At 40.0% G+C, this 25,037-nt stretch overlaps 1 protein-coding gene across 1 annotated transcript in view; it reads right to left on the reverse strand.

Moving 5' to 3' along the window:
• LOC139715305 (serine/threonine-protein phosphatase 2A 56 kDa regulatory subunit epsilon isoform-like) overlaps positions 1 to 25,037 on the reverse strand; it is an 82,906-nt gene that overhangs the window by 2,457 nt on the left and 55,412 nt on the right. Inside the window, exons 9-12 of the mRNA XM_071626885.1 lie at positions 10,120 to 10,170; positions 7,310 to 7,429; positions 6,633 to 6,760; positions 3,077 to 3,178 (exon numbers count right to left, since the gene is read on the reverse strand). Coding sequence (XP_071482986.1) covers positions 3,077 to 3,178; positions 6,633 to 6,760; positions 7,310 to 7,429; positions 10,120 to 10,170 — 401 coding nt within the window. The remainder of the gene's footprint in view (positions 1 to 3,076; positions 3,179 to 6,632; positions 6,761 to 7,309; positions 7,430 to 10,119; positions 10,171 to 25,037) is intronic.

Here is a 25,037-nt window from a genome sequence, read left to right on the forward strand (position 1 = left end):
TGGCCCCGAATGCACCACGACCGCGTGAGGTAGGCAGGCGCCACAGATGGGAGGTAAGCTCATGGGCCTGCTGGCACACTGCAATCTCCTCCTCTAGACGAGGTGCAAATTGTCCCGGAAACAGCTGTGGGTCTTTAAACGGGAGTCCATGCAACAGCTGTGCACTGTGCCTATCAGAGAAGCCGAGAGCTTGTAGCGTGAGATCTCGGCGCTGTCTGGTGGTATACAGGGCCATCCTTGTTGTCAGCAGCCACAGGAGTTCTGTCACTGTGAGCAGCAGAGAGGATAATAGGGCCCTGTCTTTTGACGATACCCTGAGCTCATCGGCTTGGGCGCTGAGGTTAGCTAGTGCGCCAGCGTACTCAGACAGTCGCATGGACGAGCGCGCGAGCTGGGCCATCAGGACCCAGTGCCTGTTCTCCTTGAGGAACAGCTTATGTCGCAGGGGATTGCCACATGTGACGTGATCGCCGAGCGAGAGTAGTTCCGGGGAGAGCTGCTCGTGGGGCAAAGAAACGTTTATAATCCCCTGGCTGGAACAGGAATGCTCGGCGCAAGCCAGGAGGGCCCACGCGAAATTGGGTTTCAGCAGCAAGGTGCTCATACGGCGCTCGAGGACAACGCCCAGCCACGATGGCGGGAGAGACCAGCCACGCGCTTGGAAAGTGGGGGAGGCCCCGGGCGGCAGGGAGGCCGGCCAGCAGCGCTGGGGAGAGGGCACGGGGGAGGGGGCACCGGAGGTATTCACGAGCCCCGGTGGTGGACAAGTCACACCAGTAGGGGCAGAGGCTCCCAGCTGCTGCCCTCGGGAGCACTCTCACGAGAGGACGAGGGTAGCCATGAATGGGAGAGATCATCCGGCTCTGTGTCAGATGGCAACAGAGCAGGGAGAGGGGGAGCCAATGCTGCTGGCGGGTTGGAGGTCAGACCCTCTGCCGGCGGCGAGGGCGTGTCAGTAGAGGGAGGGAGTGGGTTAGCCCTCCTTGCGAGCCAGGACTTCTGGGCAGCCCGGGAGGCCTGTGTCCACCTTGCGCAAGTTTCACATGGGGTGTCACGGCTGCAAGCCCGATGCTGAGGGCACGCTGTGTGGGTGTCCTTGTCTGGGAGGGGACGGCAACACTTTACGCAAAACAGTGGCTTACTGTACAGAGGAAAAAGAACAAGAAAACAATTTGTAAGAAGGTGTTTTCAAAATACTTACCCACCTGCACCAAAGAACCAAAGAAACACTAAGTTCATATGTCAATTTTGACCCATGCAGCTTGCCATAGTGATTTGACATCATGGAAGTGAGCCATTCGACATGCCATAGTTAAAACCCCCCACATGGAGCATGGGAAGGCAGAAAAATGAGGATTCATTGTAATTTATAACTGCCATCCTGAAAAAAGGTTAGCAAGGTTGACTTGGCATGGTAAATAAGAAAGACAAACCAAGAATTAAGGCAAAAAAGCCACCAGAAGTAAGGGCGGGATTGCACGTGAACACAGGCAAAAACCCTCATCGGTACTACGTGTAACCTTTGCACGGCAGAGAATCGATGTGATAGGCGAGGTTTCTCCGTCAAAAATCTCCTTTACTGACAAGGGTAGGTCAAGTAAAGGAAAAAGCTCTATACTCTACTCCAAAAACTACTGTAATAAGGAGTGGTGCGTGGAAGGGGCTGATTCAATCCTTGAACTACCGAGCAGGACGAGAAAGCCAAAGACACGTCTTGACATCTCAGAGCGCGAGCGGTAAAAAGAGGATTTATGGACAAACTAGCGCACATCAGGGGTGCGTGCTGCATGGCGCGTGGCGATGCGTGCGGTAAGTGATGGTTTTTATTGTGGTTCCTCTGTGTTTATATGCTCTTGCAATCAGGCATAGCCAGTAAGATAATAGCCAACTTAGAGGGATGGGCAACCAGTTGTATTGAATGTAGATTAACTTGATTTGAACCTATCACGATATCATTTCTCCAATCATGGCCATCATATGTGCAACACTAGATTAAAGTTACTTCAGGAATTGCAAAAATGTAAAATGAGCCACGGACAGAGCAGAAGTTTGGGTTTAATTAACCACAATGAAGTAACTCATTGCTAATTAGCACTCATCTGCAAGACATAAGGCTTTCAATCACACCCAAAGGACTAGGCGATGAGGATAAAGTGCCTTGCCCTAGGGCAATATTGCTGCTCTAAGCAGACTTGAACCACGGACCTCAAGATCAGCAGACCTTGGTCTGATTCTCAGAGTGACAACACCTCAGATATCATCCTCTCTCTTGTCAAAGTATATATCTAAATGAAATTTGGGCATTGATAGAGAACATTTCTAGATCTATTTGCCATTTTTCCCTTTCAAAATCCCAGGCAAGTATAATGTCAACTGAGGAAATAATGACCCCTGAGGGTCAGCAAATAAATGACCAAGGCTTAAAGGACACAATATTGAGAAGTGTACTGATGAGCACACTGTTGGAACTGTGTACCTTCGCTAATCAACCACTTCCACTTGACTGCTCTCAATATAACAAATCTTAATAGTGGATGAATTCTCCCTCCGTGATGAGGGCACATCACCATTAACACTCAGTTTGGGCAAGCCATTGCACTCAAAGGATGAGTGTTAGGAAGGGCTTATGTTTAAATGAGCGTTGTGGTAATGTCATGTGATATATCTATTCAAGACAGTGTAGGAGCCTGATATCTACAGTCTTGTGGAAAAATTTGTGGTCTTTGGGTCCATACTGGAGTGGAACATAACACTGAATGTGTCCTTTGTGCGTGCATGTGTGTGTGTGTGTTGCATTATCTGTCAAATCTCATACGCACATGTAAGTCACATAAAGGTGTAGAATATTCACTCTCATTTCTTTTTGGCATGTGGGATATCTGTGATCTCAGATGAAAGTCTTGCGCAGGATGATTTAAAAAAAAAGTCTGTGTGCTTGTGTCTGTATGCATGCGTGCTTGGGCGTATGAATGCATGTACTTAGCTGCTGTCATACTAGTGTTACAAGAAAGGTAAAATCTGATCTCCCTTCAAACGGAAAGGCAAACCCCTGGGGTGAATCAACGCTTAAACTCACTTTTGTCTCTCGGCCTTGTAGCTGGTGGTGAGCTCGTCAAACAGCTTGCTATTCATATCCATCAATGTCCTGAGTACATTGTAGACCAAGGCAACAATGGTTCTGGGGAGGAAGAGAAGGTGGAAAGGTGGCTAAGGTGGAATGTGATGACATATCTGATGACTTAAATAACTGGTGGGGGAAAAGAGGAAATTCAGACCATATTGCAAGCTTTTCACTCTCACGTTCTTTCTGAAGCCACTGCATATAAAATGACATCAGTAGGATAATCCTGGCAGGATATCGCTGGTGACAAAGACAGAACAAAAAAAAAAAAAATGTTTTTAATTTTTTTTGCTCTTCTGTAAGGATTTAAACTTCTGAGCTCCATCTCAAGAGCTTCTGAGGACAAAATTTCTACAGAACCTGAAAAATTTACATTATCTTCACTTCCAGATAAATGTTGGATTTTGACCCAACTCCAGTAAGCTGAGGCTTTATAAGTCTTTTCCCATGAGTTGGGGGGGGGGGGGGGGGGGTGTAGAAATGCAGATCCAAACAAACCAAAGAGACAATGATTGGTTAATCGGCACCCATACTCTTTCTGGATATATACTCTCTCTCTCCCCCTTATCTTCTCCATCCATCTACCGGTACCTCACTCTCTAGCATAGTAACTGGATGCATGCATGGCCTCATCATCTCAACTTCTTCGTCTCTTATTCTTATGTATTCCCATGTGTAAAGTTTGTGTGTCCCTTTTGCTAACCCTGAGAGTTAGATTCCTTTCATAAGCTGGTGTATTGTAGAGGTAGCTGATTCAGACCCTTCATCAGAATAATAAAACTTAAAACTTCTTTATGATGGAGGGGGAACAATATTAAAGATTTCCAAAGAACTTATTCAAGACTTGACAGAATTCATACCATTATTCTCGGTACAAAAGGGGAGCATATTCTCAAGTGACATGGGTTCAGTTTTTTTGTTTCTTTTTAAAAACTCTAAGGTGTGTTACTGCAAGATGTCATACACAATGTTGGGGGACATGATTCTTCAACCAAGCAGAATTTTGTGACATTTACAAAAAGGATATACGACACATAAATTGCAATGGCTTCAGGCAGAATTGTGGTATATATATATGCTACACACGTATGGGTCACAACGAAGGGGAAATTTACCTGTATGTGTATGCTACTAGCTATGAATTGGTCACAGTTTCATCCTGGATTAAGTCCCTGACAAACTTGTCAATCTGATGACTTATTTCACATTTCATTGAAGGCAATGCCACTACATGATGGAGGAGACTTTGATAAAAGCAAACACAGAGAATGTTAGAAGATTCATTGAACATACAGTAACCCTCGCCTAAGTCGACATCGCATAAGTCGACAACTCGCTTAAGTCGACACGATAATAAAGTCCCGATTTTTGCCTTCGTTATTCCTTGAAAATGTCCTCGTCTTAGTCGACATTTATAAGTCGACAACTCGCGTAAGTCGACATGATTTTCAGTGCCAACTGAGCTGAAATACGTGTTAATTCCCTCGTCTAAGTCGACATAATTTTTCGCTCAAATTCTTATCGCCATTCTCTGGGAAAAAAAAAATCGTTTTCCCGCTCCGATTCGCAGCATTTGCTAGTGTACAGCGCGATACCGTTCGTGCCATGCAGCCGTTGTTTTCTACGCCTGAATATAAAGGGCATACACTCATTTACACTCGAGTACTACACGTAGTATCCAAGCTAGTTCACTTTCTTCCTTTTCTCCCTCTCTCTGAGTGTTTGTGTCTGTGTGTATCATTTGGTGCAGGTCAGCGTGATGCAATTTACTGTGCAAAACGTGGAGCTAAAGCTGCATGGTCCGATGAGGATGCAACAGGAAATTGTTCTTAAACAATTTTTTTCTTGCTTTTGGTCTCGTTTTAAATTACATGCATATTGTACCGTGGGATGTACACTTGCCTTCAAAGCTAAGTCATAAAGATGTTTTGTGTGGTGACAGTCAGTATTGTATACAATTTTGTCAAATATACTTATATCACACCTCTCGGCATGCTCATCATTTGTTCACGCATCTTGCAGGACATGTTTGTTATGGGTGATTTTGTTTATCCGAAAATGCAATGAGGTTCGATAGTTATTCTTAAAACACACAAATTCGTACATCTAGGTCCTAGTAGATATTCGTTTTCCGAACATGAAATAGGCCTTTTCGTTAAAGCAAATATTTTAATGTTAATTTTCCGTAGCGGGATTAGAAACCTGTGCCTGTTTCTAGAAACTTCACGTTTAATTAAATGCAACTAAAAAAAATCAGATGCAGGTGCATCAAATCACACGCAACTTTGCATTTAAACGCAAGTACGTTGCTGAAAAGACTTGCGTTTAATAATCAGAAACTAGAAAATTTTACGAAACTGAAACTCAATTGCGTTTAAATGCAACTCTAAAAATCAAATGTAAGTTCCTCAAAACACAGGCAACGCTGTATTTAAATGCAAGAGCGTTACAGAAAAGACTTGCAATTTTTGATACGAAACTGGAAACTGCATCTAAACGTTAAACACACCTCTACAAATCAAAGCAAGTGCGTTGTTGAAAAGTCCTGCTTTTTTTTTTCGTATGCAAAATTAAAATATCAAACGGAACTATCGCTGTGACTGAACTTAGTAGTAGGGGAAAGACAGTGCAACATTTACACGTTTCAAACTACTGAAATGCATGCAGCTTCACGAAATATCAATGAAAAAATGATAACAAATAATGGTTACAGTTCGCTATGCCGAAGGTTTGAATCTCAGTCCAAAGTTTAATTAGTCTGACAATGGAAAGAGGTTTGTTTTTACGTAGGTTAGGTAATCAGAAAATAAAATTTCATATTCGGATGAACAAATTTTCCTCTTTTCAGACGGGTCCGCGCCGTACAGAGCGGTACTGCTGCAAATCGGAGCCCGAAAACAATTCTTTTTCAGAGTATGGCAATAGAAATTTAAGCAAAAAAAATATTGTCACTTATGGAAGGAATATCATACATATTTTAACTCAGTCGGCACTGAAAAATCATGTCGACAGAATCATAAGAAATCACACGCATATCTTTTCAGCAATGCACATGAATTTAAACAGCAAAGTTGCATGCAATTAGGGGAATTTGCATTTGATCTTTCAAATAAAGTTTAAAACGTAAAGTTTCTAGAAACGGGCCAAGGTTTCCGATCCCGCTCTCTCAAAATCTCTCTAGAGATTGGGCAATTGTGAGGTATCGTTACCTCACTATCTGGGCGAGATATGCATGAAGTAAAATAGGATCGTTGCTAAGATACAGTAGGCGTGTTTCGACGGCAAAAGGAGTGAGATTTCGATTGCGATCGGCATCACGATCCAAATCTTACTCTGTACAAGGGAAATTAATTTTCATTTATGAGTCGACAAAATGTCGTCTTACACATAAGTCAACGCATTTTGCTTAGTCCCGATTATGTCGACTTAGGCAAGGTTGACTGTATATCAAACAATTATGGACTTAAAAAGGTCCCTATTTTTCAACTGCAACCACATCAGTGATACTTACTGGTTCCAGTGGTCCTTGGATATCCTGTAGAGGTTGGGAAACATGATGGGCATGATAGCCGCATTGTTCTCTTCAATTAGACTCACAACGTACTCGTTGTTCCAGAAGTACAGTGCACGCTCTGCAACCTGGGGGGTGTGAAGGGGAGAGCAAACAGCAGCCATGTGTTTAGATGTATTGCCAAGAGGATGCTTGACGAGCACCTATACTTGGTATTGCTCTTGCTGATGATAACAATATTGAAGAAGAAGAATCTATAATGCCTTAACTCTATCAAATAATAAGCTCTTAGTGAAGATGAAATTACCTGCATACAGCAAGAAAAATCTCCTATATGTTGTGAGAAGACATTTCACACATTGTTTTGTGTCGTTGCTACATTCGTCTTCATTTACCAACTATGCCCTTGTAATACATAAAAAGAAAGTTTTCTTTCACTCTTCGGAATCCATAAATATCCATCAATATCCATCAAGGGATTGTTTCAGGGAGGATTTTGCAACCAAACACTTTCTCCAACACCAGTCATGTGACACTTCAAATGTGCTTTGACACTCAGGAGAGCTTTGACAAGCGAGGGCAAACTATTAACACTTGCTTTTGATACTCATGTGACACTTCATTGATACAAATATAGACCAATGAAAACAGGCGCAGACACACCGAGGACACCTCACCTGGAAGTGTGGACTTGCGACACATTTGGCTAGCTGCTTGAACAGCATGTCGAGGATCTTGACAAATTGCGAGGGCTCTATCGCGTCTAGGATCTCTTCCATTTCACCTAGAAACATTACCTGCAAACAGAGAGAGAGAATGTGATAACAAAGAGGTTACTGGATTGATTTTGAACAGATAATGATTTTCATGACCTGTGACTGTTCCTGCAATATCGCTCATTAAGCTGCAATTGGTATGAATACATAATTAGAGTAACTTCTGACAACTAGTTACTCTGATCTACAGAAAATCAGTGCCCCTCCCTCATCCCATTTTGTGCTTTAATAGGGAATGACATCACACTTTCTGGCTTTATCATGTATTTTGATCATGTATTTATATGCGACAAACAGTGACCAAAGAAGCAGGTCATGGCATGCATTGCACAACAGTCCTTTCAGGATAATGACACACATACCAAAGTACATAGCATACAGCCTTTGTTCTAGCTCACTTGAACTCCATTACTTGCACAGAAGGACTATGAAGACACAGACTCTCATCTGATCTGTCTGAATTTTGTGCACTACAGTTAAACATCTCAATACCTTTCAAACATATTTCATAGAAAGTGACATGTCAGAGGCATCTATCAGAATGGCAAAAATTGTTATGTTTGGCCAGACTCTGTCGTCTCATTTTAAACAAATCTCCCCTTTGAGGATTAACGCATGGTTTTCCACCCCGACTGAAGAACCAACTCACATTTGCATGATGTTTGTTGCCAAGTTACGACACCACACCAAAATCTATGGACACTAGGTGTTGGGGTTGGGAACAAGGGCAGCATCTCATAGGAGAAGGTGATGTGGTTGCTGCAACTAAATCTAATCAGGAAAGAAATGCTGCCCAACCCTACACCAGGGGCCCAGTACAGTACCTCTCCCTGAGAGTACCCAGGCACCAGTCTATGGCACATGTATGAGGAAAACCAACAGCTTCCTATGAAGAACTGCTTATTCTAAACATTGGTACACATGAAGAAATTCTCAATGTGCTTGAAGGCAGTCAGGAAACAGTGCTATTGTATAATGGTTCTAACTTGTTTTACCATTGTAATTCACAGATACATCGAACATTTAGAATATTCCTACCAGCTGAGAGGGAAATGTTCTTGTCTTTCATGTCCTTCATTGTCATTCTTATGTGTTACACAGTATGTATTATATTGTATTAATTACATTATATTGTATTTGTACTGATATACTGCTCTGTTTTTTTGGTTGAATAAATGGTAATAATAACAATGATAAAATTATTAGTTTGACTTAAGCTGTAAGTATATACCACTGCAAGTAAGACTATGGGATGATTTACTCATAATTAATAATTAGGGGACGCTGTGGCATAATGGATAAGACTCCCGACTCCCGATCGGAGGACCCGAGTTCGAATCCCGTCCCAGTGCTTACGTCCTTGGACAAGATGTTTTTACCCACCATGTCCCTCTCGACCCAGGTGTATAAATGGGTACCTGGCAACGCTAGGGTAATAATAATGGCAGGGCCCTCTGGCAGAGCAGTGGCAACACTGAAGAGGCTACCCTGGATAAATAAGACATAATTATTATTATTATATATTATCTACAATCCTCTATAATCTACATGAAGATGATCCCCTTTCTTTCAGGTTGGTGGGACAAAGACTGGACTTTCATTTCAGAGACGATATGCTACAACTCCCTGGAAAAAAAAATAACTGCAGCAGTAATGGTCCTCCAACTCTTTGTTCTCATAGAAAATGGTGTATACTTTGAGGGAACGATCTACAGTGTGCATTCCTATGACCTTGATTGGAAAGTGATTGTTGCATTCATAGCTTCCTTGCTTCAATGAACCTAATGAAAGAAAAAGAAAATAAAGGTTGCTGTATGCAGTGCAACTTGTTCTCTTACTCAAGTAGCTAGAGCATTCCTATCAATGCGCAATTCCAAGACATATTCCAGCAGTCCTCATGAAAGATTAAACAGAATGGTACAAGTTACATTACTATCCATATGAAACAGACAGTTGTTGGATTTTAAAGTCTTGTATGTTTTCATGAAACTCCATCAGTTACTACCACATTTCCAAATCAGACAAGGTAATAAAGCTATCACCTCACAACTGTCCCATTTGCACTCAAATATGTGAAAGTCAAGTTTTGGCTTGATGATTCAATTAACTTCAACCCTTCAACCCTAAAAGTCATTATAAGGCTCAGTTATCAGAAGTCTGATGTAAAAAATTGTTACTTTTCCTTCTGATTTTATTCTAAAAAGAAAATTTAGTGAAGATTTGTATGTCGCTCCTTTTGAGGTTTCAATGGCATTTCTACTGTTCTGTTTGATTTCAAGTCAACTTGAACTTTCATGTGGACCAGCGCTGTAGTGCTCTCTGACTGCATGGTAACCTCACGAAGCTTGGGCTCTACACCTCACGTAGATACTAACACCTGGCTTGCATGTTACCTCTGCCAGCATGTGAGTCAAAGTTCAGCTCTACTGCTTTCGATCCAAAGCTTGAGCGATGCGTCTGACATGAACGCAAAAAATTTCTGAACAGAAAATGACAAGAAAACAATAGCGAGAGGGGAGGCGTGTGTGATTTGAGAGTTTTCACGCGGCTGTTGTCCTATTTTTGGATGCATTGATTCAGTTCCTGGAGGCCATCCATCCTGCCCTTGAAGAATGCTCCATGTCTGCCACCTCTCCCCTTCCTCTCCTGTGGATACGACGAATTTGGCCTGTTACAAATGATAATGAATGTTACTTCTTGTCTTCACTCACCTCTTTTGCACTACATGTCTTTGGCCAGAATTTTAGTAATCCGCTTACAACCTGCAATTTGAGAGAGAAAAAGAAAGAGAGGAGACTGTTTTACAAATAGAGCTGGTCTTCATAATCTGAGGGAATAAAAAGGGAGGGGAAAAGAGAAAGAGTCTAACTTTGATTACTGTGTTCATCTACGAATGGCTCTGCTGCATTTTCCATTCTGATCAGGGTAATGCCGCAAAGTGGGTGCTTTGAGTGTGATTTCAAAAATACTTCTTCAGCGATGACGTCTAATGGATGAGTCAGAGAAGCTAGAAATACTGTGAGAGCCGGCGTCATGTGTTCCAGCGTCTTCTGAAGGTTGCATGTCTCATTCTATACTCTGTTTGCATAGACAGTCTCCAACCACCCCCCCCCCCCCAAGTGAACATGAACATGGAAACAAACTGCATACACTGACATAAAGTGCCTTCAGCAAATGAGGGATATGTGGTCATGAATTTCATATTCTCTGTTCCAACATGAGAGTAGGCAGATTTCAGATGGGAACTAACATTGCAGTGCAAGAAAATCATAACCATGGCAATGAGACAAATATATTAACTCAGTAATAACCATCACGGAATGAAACATAATATCAATGTAGAAGATATGCCACGAATTCCCATGGCAAGAAACTCTTTCTTACAACATCTAGCGTGTATCTCAGACTGGCTACCCTGGTCATTTTACAATGTTCTAGTTTGTTTTTATTAAAACAGCAACAACAACAAAGAACATAATTCTTATATGATCTGCATAAGATGTTACAACAGTTTTAATGTATTCTATTCTTCAAATCCTCACAGCACAAGCTTGTCTTTTCATGAAAAAACAAAGGTAGTGATAACAAGTTCTAAGTCACACTGTCATGTGACTACAACACAAATCTGAAGCATTATAGTGTCCACATGAGATGAATCTCCCAAAGTAAAGCAGTCTAAACCTCTTGTCATCCGCTAGTTTGTTTTAATCTAACAATGATCTGTTGTTTTTCTATTTCACCTCTCTCAATGAAAACAAAAGTTTCATTGTGAAACAAATTCTCCTTTGATATATGTGTGGGAAAAGTGTGAAGGAAGTATCGTTTTACAATGTTCAGCCTCTTGTACTATGAATAGTAGTAGCAAGCAGCTGATGGATTATTGTCCTTTACAAGCAAAGTCCATCAACTGAATATCAAATACTGGTAAGGTAGCCACAGAAATGAACAATGCAACTGCTTCTGATGAGCTACATACACAGGTGCCGTCATTATATTAGTAATAGCTGCTATTTTCTTGAAGCATGCCAATAGTACTATAGAGATGCTATCTATATGTCTTCAGTAAAGGTCCTACATGTTGCATGAAAGTACATTTTTCTCTTTCTTTCTCTCTCATTCCAACTCACAAAAAGCACTCCCATTCCTCCACATGGTAGGGCTGGTCACAAGACAAGCCTGTCTGTCAACAAATGGCTGTGGTGCTGGAGGTACAACAATCCCCACCAGTATTTTCTCATTCTCAAAGTCCTTCTATTTGATTTGACTTCAATTGATCTGTTTGAACATGACTGCTAGCAGAAAGCTTTGAATGCTTATAAGCAAATTTCCACGGGACCGAAACAATTATAGTCGGCTCTGAAAGACGGGCCAATGAGGATAATGTGCCTTGCTTTAAAAGGGGCACAACCACTGTAGCTAGGGGACTTGAACCAGGGACCTTGTGATTTGCTATCTGTGGTCTTAACCACTGAGCCACAACAGCTCTTCAGTTCTGGAACATCAATCTCAAACTACACTGCACATGCTGTAGTTGTCACACTGAATCTCTTCCATTCTTCCAAAATATGGTGGATCTATAATTGGCTTCTTCCAGCATTGTAGGTGCATGTAAACCTTAGAAATACTATTCAAAATAGTCAGAGCTTCACCATATCACTTGCTATTCTGTCATGTATTGATGTGCATGTCAGGGATGTTTATAATATATGCTTTTAAAAAAATAAAAAAAATAAAAAAAAAATATTTGTCTTCAAAATGATTCATAAAGAAGTGACTGATAATTTCAAGTTTCATGATACCAAGAAAACAGCAGAGAAGGTTGAATATGACATATCATATCACCAATTTATGAAGTCTAAGTCAGCAATCCAACAGTCTCAAAGTGCATGTTCTTTTGTGTTTGTGTATCTTCTGTATAAAACTGATTTATGATTTTTGAAAGTAACTTAGATTCCAGTTTTACATGATTTGTAACAATGGTGTACGCGCACCTACAGGCCTTATTGGCTCTTTATCTGTACACCATTTTCCATTTTACTTGTTGCCTGTTGTAACCTGGAACAATTTATGACTGTAATTCTGATGTTGTTGTTGTGGTTTCTTTTATATGTCATTTTTTTTAATGTTCATCTGTAACACTGAATGCTTCATGTTGTTTTTATTGTGATTGAAATGGAAATAAATGAATTGAATTGAATTGAAAGTGAAGGGAGTCAGTGACAAAGCTGAAATCCCTAACATGTTAGAGCTGAATACATTTGGCGTACTTCACATCTCTGACATAATCTGGGTCTTCTAAGCAAGGAAATAGCAATGGATTCGCTGCTCATCTGAGCAAGTTGTTCCCTGAGTACCACTGGGACCAGGGAATAAATAGGGGACACTGCTTTATATTGCTCCTCCTTCATAAAGGCTGACTGTTTGATCGCGTTTTTGGATGTCACATATGCACAGATGTAGGCATATCATGATTTGTCAGCTCCAAAATATTTGGAAGACTCCACTGAGCTGATAGCATGATTCAAATCTTGTCACATAAAGATTTGACGAGACATCACTACATAGATACTTTCAAATATAAATTACATTTACAGCGGGATGTGGCAGTCGACAGGACTAAATTAATTCTGCTATGTCACGTTCGTGCAGCTCAGCACAGACATGCAGCAAAGTGCGGCGATCAACTGCACACAGAAATGTGAACAATCTCCGTCGTCTGTAGGATAGGGCATTGGGAGAGCGAAGATGTCGGCGTACAAGTGTGCGATGCTATGTTTCGTTGTCAAGACGTGATGTCAAACAACACGCAGGCGTGGTGTGAATGCAGCCTGCACAGAAGAAATCCAGTGCATACATACTGCCTTGGCAGCACGGTATAAAGAGCTGCAGGAAAGGAGTGAGGTGAGAGACAAGGAAGAGGTAGTCAAAGGGTTGATTTGAGAGAGAAGAGAGAGAGAGGAGGGAGGCGTGTTGGGTTTCAATGCACACAAAACTGGAGAAATCCACTTGGCAGCAGGCAGGACATCTTCATCATGGGGACGCCATTCAGACCACACACTCATTTGAAAGACGACAGAGGCAAAGAAAGCTGAAAAATTATCGTTCATCCCCATGAAGGAAAACGGGCACTAAGACCACAAAATTACCGCAACATGTCCCGGCAAGTGTAATATCACCCCACATTTCGTGCCTTTAACCTAGGGCTACATAATCATAACAGCATGGAAAGACATAATCTTTTCATTGCTCCCTTCAATACGATTCACATGCAACATCAGAGAAAATTTCTTCCCTGCCTCTTACATTTGCAGCTGCATGTGAGCCATCTCGATAAAGCAAGCTTGTATGTTCACAGAGGTCAAAAAGGTTAATTTACTTGGCAACCAAGAGTAGGGGATAGGCATTAGCTGTGTTCTTTTAAATGTTGTTCACCTTGCCCCAGAGCAAATCTGTCATCCCCAGAGCAAATCTTTCATCCTCACACAAGCCACATAACCAACTTTTATTTTGAATGACTAATTTCGAGTAAGATCAGAATTCCAACTTCTTCTTTTTTTAATTACTGGCCACATGGACTACTGCATCATCTCCCTCTACTAGTCTGCCAGAATTTGGACTTGTCATTCTTTTTTCCCAACAGTATTTACGAGCCATTAGCCATAAGTGTTGATTCCCTCCCGTTTGAAGACATGTCGAATCATGTGTATGACTGCAATGTGGACAAAAGCTGGCGTGTAGTCGAACATTCCTGTCACTGTGGGGTGGAGCACATTAACGCCTTGAGATCAGACCATGAGGAATTGAATATCCTCTCAACTCTTGTAGACATTCATTTTTGAAAGGTCACGGTCAACACGAAGCTTGCTGTTAAAGGCATAATTTACCATTTGCAGATGAAACAAAAACCCAGCTTTAGTGCTTCAAAATAGTCCGAAAATGTGAGTTTCGGATAGAAACAACCAATGCAAAAATGTTAATCAGAATAATCAATGCTAAGGATTGTTAAATATACAAAATGTGAACAATAATTATAATAGAATTGCTTCTAGAATGAACACATCACAGTTATAAAATGGTTTAATGAGAAAAATAATATCCACTTATATTTTAGGCTTTATTGCAAAATTGTTATATATGGTAAGATGTTTGTGATACCACTAACCTACACATATGCATCAAATGTGATAACGCCCAACATTTTTTAAATCACTGCTCCCAATGGTAAACAATACCTTTAAAGAAACCAAAATGTGCAGAGACTCCAATGTGCCTCAAACACACTAAAGGAACAACCTCTTTGTCATACAAATGGCTGTAATCATTCAAACAGCTGTCAATTTTCTCCGGATGGACAAAAGAATTCCACAGGTGCATTTGTGACTTTGATGGTCAGAGTTTGATGCCTCAATCTTTCTGAGCAATCTGAATATTCATCTTGAACTCTTACATATATGTCAGATATGTTTTGCTTGTTTATTTATCAAATGAAATGAAATTTCTCCAAATAAAATGCACAAACCAAGCATCAATCCCATCCAGAAATACTTACAAAAGTGTTAATCAGAGCTGTGTGTTATAATATGAAAGTGCTTAAAACTGAACTCTCCTGGAAAGCCGATTATGATAATTTTTCTGATTATTTCAGACAAACAAAACTTATATTTATAGTATAATCTTCTAGTTGAAGCATAGTTCTTTACATGTAGGCTGTGTGTACATTCAACAAGATTCTACTTGCCCTTGTCCCCAAGAAACATGTGGGGGCTATCACTACAGTAGCCATGACCTACATTTTAAAGTGTTGAACAATATTAATTTAGGCATTGCCTATTCACTATTTTCCTTTATAAACTGCAAAGACAGAGTCCTGCATTCATGGAGCAGATTGTGACTAAAAGTCGTCAGGTGATTTCACATTAGTCACATTTGCTACAATATGAAAATATTGTTGTCTGTAGACTGCAACAAGTACGATGGCCTCTGTACATTTATATGAATGATGAAGATTATCCAAAATATACGAAAAGCACAATTTATTGCGACAGCATGGAGCTAGTATATCCATGGTGAAAGTAGCAATCTTCAATGGAAGAAGAATCAAGCGCAAAGTTATTTCAAATAAAGACAGTGATGTAAAAAAGCAATGATCCTCACAACAATTCACTGTACAAATCATGTACAACAGCATCTTAGAAAGATTCCAAAATAGTGACATCATCATGTCATGGGTATTCTGTTTATTTTTCATTATTCTGAATCAAGATTTTCTCTACAGATAAAAACTCCTTTTACTTAACACATGCGTACTTCATATGAGCAATTCACAATCCAAGAAATGCAAGATCTCTGATTCGAGGAATGTGGAGCTAACTCCATGCACAATCTCCCCACTAGCTCATCAGTTCTTATGCCTAGTCAAACTACACACCACATGACAAAATAGCAGCAAAGAAACTAGTCTTGATTTCTTCAAGCCCCCCCCCCCCCTCTCTCTCTCTCTCTCTGTCTTTCCATAAGCTTTGACTATTTTCTTCTGCTGCCATGGTTACCACCTTAAACAGGTGCACAGTCACAATAGCCACTGTATGAACGATAGATTGAGACAGGGCCAATGAAGAGTTTTCTATCAAAACGTAATACGTCAGAAAGCCATGTGTAGATGGCACAGTACACCTCAACTGATCTCAGCAGACTTGGGGGGCAAGACGCGGTACACATGATATCGTTTCCTCCTCACCTGCCCGTACTGTATCAACACCATCCACGTTCGTCTTTTTCTTAATGGAAAATTGATCCTTGCGCTAAGAGAGCTTTAATCCATCCCTTCCTGAGAGAGAACAAGATTCACTGTGTGTGAATCGGTCACTGAGAACAAGCTCTGACTTAGACAACCATCAGGCATACAAGTATAAATTCTACCTCCTTTATTACAGGAAACAAGTGCATCAGTACACTTATGCTTTGCTGAATAAAGGAATGCCAAGATGATTAACAGCTCAGTTGAAGACCAAGTAAAGCCAAAGTATGCTGCTTGACACTTAACAAAACTAGAGAAGCACTCTGAGAGCGCAGACCTCTGCCAAGCATGCAGCTCATTTCCATCACTGATCTTGTTCTTCCATAGAGATATTAGTGATTTCCACCCATACGTACTTATACTATAGCATGCTGAAAGTGTTTATAATAGTGAGCTGAAAGTCTCCCGATTTTCCAATATAGAAGCCTTTGTTACGTCATAAACCCTCAGCTGCACAGCGCGCCTCACCCTAGCAAAAACTAGAGCACGCACTTTAGTGCGCGCATGCAAACCTCAAATACGCGCAGCCTGAACTCCCAAGTTCATTGACACTACCTGCCAAAATATAAAAAATCCTTCATAAATTCTTCCAAAATTCTCGGATCACTACCAAAAGTTAATAGTTTGTTACTTGTGTCATTCTCTACCTTTCCTGCAAGTTTCATCCCAACCCGTTATCTACTTTTTGAGTTATTTTGCGCACAGACAAACGAACGAACGAACGAACGAACAAACCAATGGTAACGAAAACATAACCTCATCCCTTGGCGGAGGTAATTACTGAATACAGCCACGAGTCAGACCCACTCAGAACTGCTCATTGACATCTTTGTCAAGTTGTTGAGACATGACTTCAGCACTCCTCTTGTGTTTCTGATATAAGGGCCCAAATTACCAAACATATTTTAAATCAAATCCCTGGTTTTAAATTTAGTCAGTGGACTAAAACAAGCCCTAAACAGTGATGGGGCAATCGTTGATGGCCCGTTAACGATCGCCCCATCACTGTACAGGCATGCTAACCTGGAAACATTAAACTGCACATCACTTGAATATGAGACCATTCTGAAGCAAATAATTTTCACACAGCAATAGATATATAATGTACTCTTAAATGAATCCCACAAGGATTGGAACAATCATCCCTCAGCATTCCCACTGATTCCCACTGATCAGTTACTAGCCATCCCCTTTAAGCAATGGATTTTACTGCTTTTAAACAAAATGGTAGACTGGGTTGATACTATAGTCCCAATATTGCTATTATTGGCAATAATGCTGTCGTGGGATATATCATGAACTATGCAGGCAGAAATGCCTAGCTGTACATGAGGACGCACATACCTGTGTCATGTTTTGACCTCTAAATTCCATAACATTGACCTTCTATTCAAAACTAAGATGATAATCAGCATTCTGTGTCCACATTTATCTCCAGTCAAAGCACTGCATTTTGCAATTAGCTATGGCCTTTAAAACAAATTACATTCAAATTCACAGCGATTCAGTCCCACATGTTAGTTACATCTCACATCCTTATGCACACAAATTTACTGTACACACTAGTACGTGGTAAAGTTGCAAAATGATGGGCCAGTCACCTGCCCCTTAAGGCAAGTATCTAGCAGTCAATGCTACAGTGAGTGGTGTGTGTGCTCCACTGACCAAATTATGGTACGATACTGCAGCATTAAGACAGTGTGATAGAGCAGATGCAATTAGAAAGCTTCGATTCTGCCCCACGCCATCTTCACTGTGCGACGCCACCGCAAATCCGCTGATGGGGTGCATGGAAGAGTTCGTTGCTAAACTGGGAAGCAGCGTATTCAGGCACTGAACACTGCCAGATAGTAAGAGGCTGGATGGATCACTGACTCTTCCAAACAAAATGTACTGATCATAATCATAATGACCTCATGGCCGTACAGACATGACAAGATGCACAAATAGAAAATATTTCAGGAGGTTCTCTTTCACAACTATGCAATGATATGCATCACGAAGGAATAGGCAAACAAGATGAATCAAAGACCGCAACAAATCTTACAATATACCTGGTTGCTGCTGCATAGTAGTGTTTGTAGTATATTTTTCCCAAGAAACAGATTTGTGACTAACAAATATAAAGAGAATATGTTCTGTCTAATTTTCTTCGCTGCTGTCATAATCTTACACCTAATACTTTTCAATAAGCACATACTATCATTTGCAGGCTGCTGGTGCTATTATGAATTCATTGCTGGCTCTCTGAATATTCAGAATTGAGAAGATTGATATGATGCTAATATGCAGTTAAACTGTTCTGGGTACTTGTGGGAGAGAACATGGAGAGAACAAAAAAAAAAATGCTTGGGACATCATAAAGCATGTCTCATCAGGGACAGGACTAAGTTTCACAGAAATATTCTGACAAACTTTGCAGTGTAATTTATCATAACTTCAGATAATGGTATGCATCTTACGCACACACATCTGCCTGATTAACTAGCATGGCAACATACCAGTGGCTAAGTTTAATCACATACTGTCCCCCTCCCCCTCCTTTCTTCACAATTCCTGTGCCGGACAATTTTGAACCTCTTAATTTGTGTGATTAGAGTGCAAATAGTGTTCTGTTTGACAACATACAACACATGGTACCTACTATATCAAACATTTACTTCAAGAGGGATCACATTAAATGCAATGACAACTACCACATCAAAAGCCAGTCAGCTTTTTTTATTTTTTATTTCTGCATGCTGTAATATCCGTAGATACTGCCACAGTTAAGTCTATTATGCAAACGGGCACTGATAACATACAATGTACCATATGTCACTGGGTGATGCCACATGAGAAAATGTTTGCCTTTGAATATCTCAAAGGGGGAGGGGGGTATGGCTTACATGCAGGGAAATAAGGTATACAAACATATGGGCCAATGTACACTGGCTGACTCTACAATGCCCTAGGCAACTCATCTCCACATCATCCAGGGCAGTGCGATGTCAAGCAATGACTAGCTTTGATGTGGCCCATATTTGTTTTATATCCTGCATCCACGCAAAACAAAGCCTGGAAGTGGTGCACACAATGAATATGACACAGGAATGCCATTTACAAAATATAACTGCCATTTGTCATTTGGTTTGTTGGGTAAGTTCATGCTGTGTGACAACCACAAGTCAATTGATTTGCCAAGTGTGAGAGAGATTACTCATCACTTCTGGGATCAATGAACTTTTCAAGACTTCCATTCTGACTTCTCCTGGTCAAGTGGAAAAACCTTCTTCCAATTCTAATCATTTACCAATGTTCATACCATTTAAAACGTAGATGCCAATTAGTGCGACTTTGCGGTCAGATAAAAATAATATCAATATAGCCACCTATAATATTGAAGACACTGATAACAATTGCAAGAACAACAGCTAACATGTTCAATCATTGCTGTGGCCTTTCAATAACATTTTTCTGAACATTCTCTGTCCAGAATTATTTCACCCCAATGCATCCCCCTCCCCTCTTGAGTTGCCTACGTTATTGGCAAGAACATGAGTGCCTAGATAAAACATATTGCACGCATTTCTTCGAATACAATCATCTCATAAAATTCAAGTTGGCACAAGTCAATTCCTTTTTTGTTTCTACTTCCCATAAAATATTCTCCTCCATCAAATCATAAGGATTAGGAAATTGCCCTGGTTGTCGGCACAAATCATTTTGTGTTTTTTGCACCCCCAGTATCACAACAACAAGTGCCTAGCTTGCTAAGCTGAGCCCTGGCATGGCCGCACTTGACAGAAATCTGTGCAGCCGAAGTATTGATTCTCTGCTTGAATCGTGAATGCAATAACACCGGCAGGGCTGCAGCATGTGGATACTAATTGGACAGACACACAAGATGTGTGCGCCATGAACGCGTCAGGGAGACGCAGCCCTGGTGATACACCCGTAGTTTGCCTGCCACGCAGGTAACGCAGGTGCGCATGGGTAACCCGTCCTGCAACTACACATGTGCATTTATCTTTAATTGTCTGCAAATTGAGTACTGCATGCACAAGAAGTGTGTGTGTGGTGTGCGCCACGTAGGAGCCCGTGTCGGTCTCTGCGTGGATGCAGAGTGGCTGTGCACTCTTCTTCAACCACACAACTTCCTCAGATACCCCACTCAAAACAGAAGGGCTACTGCTCATCTTTCTGTAATTTCTATCCTAAATGTCAAGAATGGTCGTACCAGCTTACGTCACACCACCGTCAGTGTTACAGGGAGACTAGACCAGCCTACATGCAATAAAGCTAGATTGTGTTTACTTCTATCCTCAACCAAGTAACGTCATTTTGGTCTCTCCTGCAGAGAATTTTAAATCAGGTATGGGATAAATGCCTGCGAGGAGGAGGAGGAGGAGGAGGAGAAGAAAGAAGATAGAGAAGGAAAGGCTATCAGCACTGAAGGCACACTAGATCACAGTGGAGATACATCAATATTTGTCTATCAAAATATAATATCCTTATTATCTGCACAATATAAGATATATATATGAGCATCAAACTGAATTGAATTTTTGCTTGCATTCTTGTGTGAACACAATCCCCAAATTAATGATTGTGTGTGTTTGCATACATTTGAAAGGAAAACTTCAAGGCATGGCAGCTACATATTAGCATTACAGAGGTTTCAGATGGAGAGAATGACCCACAATAAAATCTAAGGAGACACATTGAATGCTTCATTTATATCATCTTCTAATCATATCCAATTGTAAACTAGGATATCTTAAAGGAAAGTGTCTTTGACTGGAAAAAAAAATCAATTTCAAAACTGCCTGCAACTGAGGAGTGAACTTTTAAGGAAAGACTAATTAGTTACAGCCAGCTTGTATTAAACTACCAGTAACTACTTATATCTGATCCATTAAAAAAATCATTACAGTTCTTTTGGTTGTAGATTTGAAGTCATCATGGTAGTAGTGATATAATATTGTGATCATCATCAAGTTATAATTATTATAATAATGATTATTACTATCACTACTTTATAATATTTGTGGTAAGGGTACCATAGCTTTTATTATTACAGGGCTCCTGTAGTCAAGAAAAATAAGCAGATACTAGAATTGATTAACAACTGGCCATATTACATTGTAAATGTCATCACAAGGAGCATGAGATTAAAATACTATTCAGATGTTACGCAAAGGAGGAAGTCTTACAAATTCATAATTGCCAAATGGGCCCCTACTCTTGTAGAATCCATCAACAGTCACTAAACTGTAAATGTAATAATATCAAAACAAAGAAAAGATAACTATCTACCATTTCTACAGAGGTACAAATGTGCATAGGCCCTGGACGGAAGGGACGCTGTTAATCTCATTACGCATTTTCTTCATTGCCACCGGCACATTCTCAGCTTAGCTTGCACCATGCAGCTTGAAACCCGGTTGATAAACTGTTTTCACAGCATGGCTGCAATTCTTCTGCTGCTTGTATTCCAGTCTGAACGAGCACTGCATAATGCACGTCGGGGCTCGGAATCGGGAATCTTTGTGAGGTCAAAGCCACTTCCATTTGAGATCAGTTGAAATAAAAAGACAGCTGGCACGAGAGAGTAAAAATAGTCACGGATACCTGGAAGAATCATAAATGCATCTGTGTCCTCTACAGAGGTGTCAGCTAAATATTCACAACTGTGTATTTTTCCCTCTTACTTTTTTATAGTGATACACTTTGTACATGTCATATTGTAGCACACTTAAAAAGAGCAGATTCACATCTAGAGCCATCTGCTTTACAGATAACTGTATGTAGTCATAATTAAAGTAGATATAAACCAAAACATGGCAGAACTGGAATAACGGCTGTGAAATACATGAACTTCACTCATCATTTCAACAAACAATAACATCTAATAAAGTGAGAGATTCTATTCTTGAAGAACTTTATCGGTCAATGGTATTGAAACATCTTGAGACACTAGATAATCTGAATGGGTAATACTGCAAGTTTACCAACCTCTGATACCTTTCAATCATCCTTAAATATTCTGCATATACTAACTACGACTGAGATATTTCTTGTGAGAGACAAACGTGTAACAAGTGTGTTGAAGTACAATAACTGTACAAACAAGAGGAGAGTTTGACACTAGTTGTTTCAAATGAAAAGGATCAATCTTTGAAAGATATAAATGACATCCCCTACATAAGAGCCTCAAATGGTCTACGGGGTGGAGTGAAAGGACCGTACACCTGTCAACTGCATAGAACATATCCCCTCCCCCCCCCCCCCCCACAACAAGTAAATCAAACTTATGATATTGAAAGAGCTGAGAGATGCTAGTTGCCAGTTTGATGTCTCCTCAATATTTGTTTTCGATGAAAGCAATCCTCTCTTTCAAAATTGTGATCCATATTAAAAGGAGGGAAGGAATGCTGTCCATTAAATGTACAGGGACCATTTCTCACTAGCTTCCCCACCCCCTCCCCCCAAAAAAGAAAAAAAAAAGGAGGAGTCTGATCTCACAGACCCTTGTACAAATAGCAAAGAGCAAAAATATCTTCATACTTGGAAATTGAGGATGTCAGTAAAGTCATGTTAACTTACATGAAACAATGCATGACACACAAATGCAGAACCAAAATATTAACTGACAAAACTATAGTATATTTGTGAATACTTGTCCAGTGTACATAAATACAGGCAAGTGTTTTTGAAAAGTGGGTGAATACATACAATATTTCAAGTTCAACTTTATTTCCATTTCCATTGAATAAACAAAAAATAATATACAATACATTAACAGAACATATTTGTGACAATTTCAAAGAAAACGTACATGTGATCATGAGTAACAACAGGAATTCCTTTTCTAAGGTATATACAAACATTGGCAAAAACCATAACAAAATAAAAACAATAGACTAAAAATGTTAATAGCTTTGTTGAGCTATTGACAGATTTGTCGAAACTGCTCACATAGAAACCTGATTGACTTTCAACATCCGATGACATCTTAACATTTTTCTACTTTTAATTTCAGACTTAATTACAGGGCTTCAATAGAAACTGCCAGACACAGACAGAGTGAAACTAACTGAAAGCTGTGCAAAGTTATCAAAAGCAGTGGTTCAGCACTTTTAACTATCCCCACTGATCTAATAATAATTGATTGCCCATAAAACTGCAATGCCTATACAGATATTGACAGCAATACACACAATTCAACACGGAAAACCCGATGTTCAACCACGTCTATCTAATCTCCCATGACACATTTTCAAAATCATAGTCTGCATGTAAAAAACATATGAAATACAAGAAATGGCAGGTAACATATCTCTCCCATGGACCTGGCCTGTCATTTACGTATGGAATATGAAAACATATCATAGTGCACACTTCATCTCTTATGTCATGCTAATACCCCCAAGGAAAAGTGGCACAATCATTTCATCAGTTGAGTGAAATACAATTAGGCAGCAATGACCCTTAATTTTTCTCTGTGTATGTCTCAATCTCTCTCTCTTGTTCTGTCTTGCCTGTATCTTTCTCCAACTAGCATGGCTGGATATTCATGGTGTCAACTGAAAGAGCAGTAGTACTCAATAATAAAATATGAATTAGTAGGGTAATCTTGAAAAGAAGAATAAAAACTTGTGAAGCTTTCATTGAAATTGGATGCAGAATAAACAAGTTACTAGATCTTGAAGTTTCACACCTTATCACAAAATACTGATACTGCGGCCAACTACTCAGTATGCAAAGTATATGAGGTGGCAACGTCAATAGTCTAAGTCTCTACTAGACTTGCACACAAATATTCAACAAACTTTCTTTTTAAAAGGATAAAATTGGAACAGATGTCCTGTATCCTTTGTGTCAAGTTATTGTGGTTTTGCACTTGTGTCGCGATGATATTTAGGGAAACAGGGGTTGTAGCAGTTCAACTACCAACAAAAGACATAATTCTTATGACATTTTGTGAACAAAAACTATGGGAGGCGATGATCATCACTTCCACCAATTTGCAGATGTGGGTGCAAACAACATTGTTTTTTCATGAAACCATGTGAAACCATGAAATTCTAAGACTGTCAAACCTATGGAAGATGATGAACATTACCTCTCCTTTAATTTGCACATACACTGTGTATAATTGCAAGCAATGTCACTATTTGATAAAAATGTGCTAAACTCTAAATTCATGTCGTACCTAAAAGATATTTCTAGCTTTGTGCTTGTTTGATTTTATTCTGTTTTCCCACAAATTGTACGTTAATTTGGAGATGGACTTACACTGCTCATTAAAATATGTAGTGTAGGGTACATCTGTGCATATCAAACTGTACATAACACAGAAAGAAAATGCATGGCTTTTTATTTCATATTACAACAGCAGTGCTGTTTATTTATTGATGGCTTGGTTAGAACCGGTGTGAAGGAAACTTGGTAATGGATGCATCAGTTATCAGTACATGTCTGTTTAAATTGCACAGGGTGATTGCTTTATCTTTTTTTCATGAAATGTCTGTTATGTGTAAAATGCATATCGTCGCTGTGGTGACAAGACCTTGTATCTGAAATTTTGGTGAAAATGGCTTTTTTGATTAATGGTCAATTAACGGGTTAAGTGATGTCCTGTCCAAATCCCATCTGTCTTATTCCAAAAATGAAGCCACCACAGCATATCAAATGAAAGGCTATCCCATTCGCTACAGTGCTTTGGCCATCATGTTTTTTGGCTCTCCTGAACATTTGACATTTTGTAGATACAACTCATTTAGATATTTTCACTATCATAGAATGCTTATAACTTGTACACAATGTAGTGGGGGGGGGGGGGCTCTA

Source organism: Diadema antillarum, unplaced genomic scaffold, assembly GCF_040938485.1.
Source record: "Diadema antillarum isolate AM-2024a unplaced genomic scaffold, OU_Dant_1.0 scf00000046, whole genome shotgun sequence".
In the NCBI taxonomy this organism is placed as follows: domain Eukaryota; kingdom Metazoa; phylum Echinodermata; class Echinoidea; order Diadematoida; family Diadematidae; genus Diadema; species Diadema antillarum.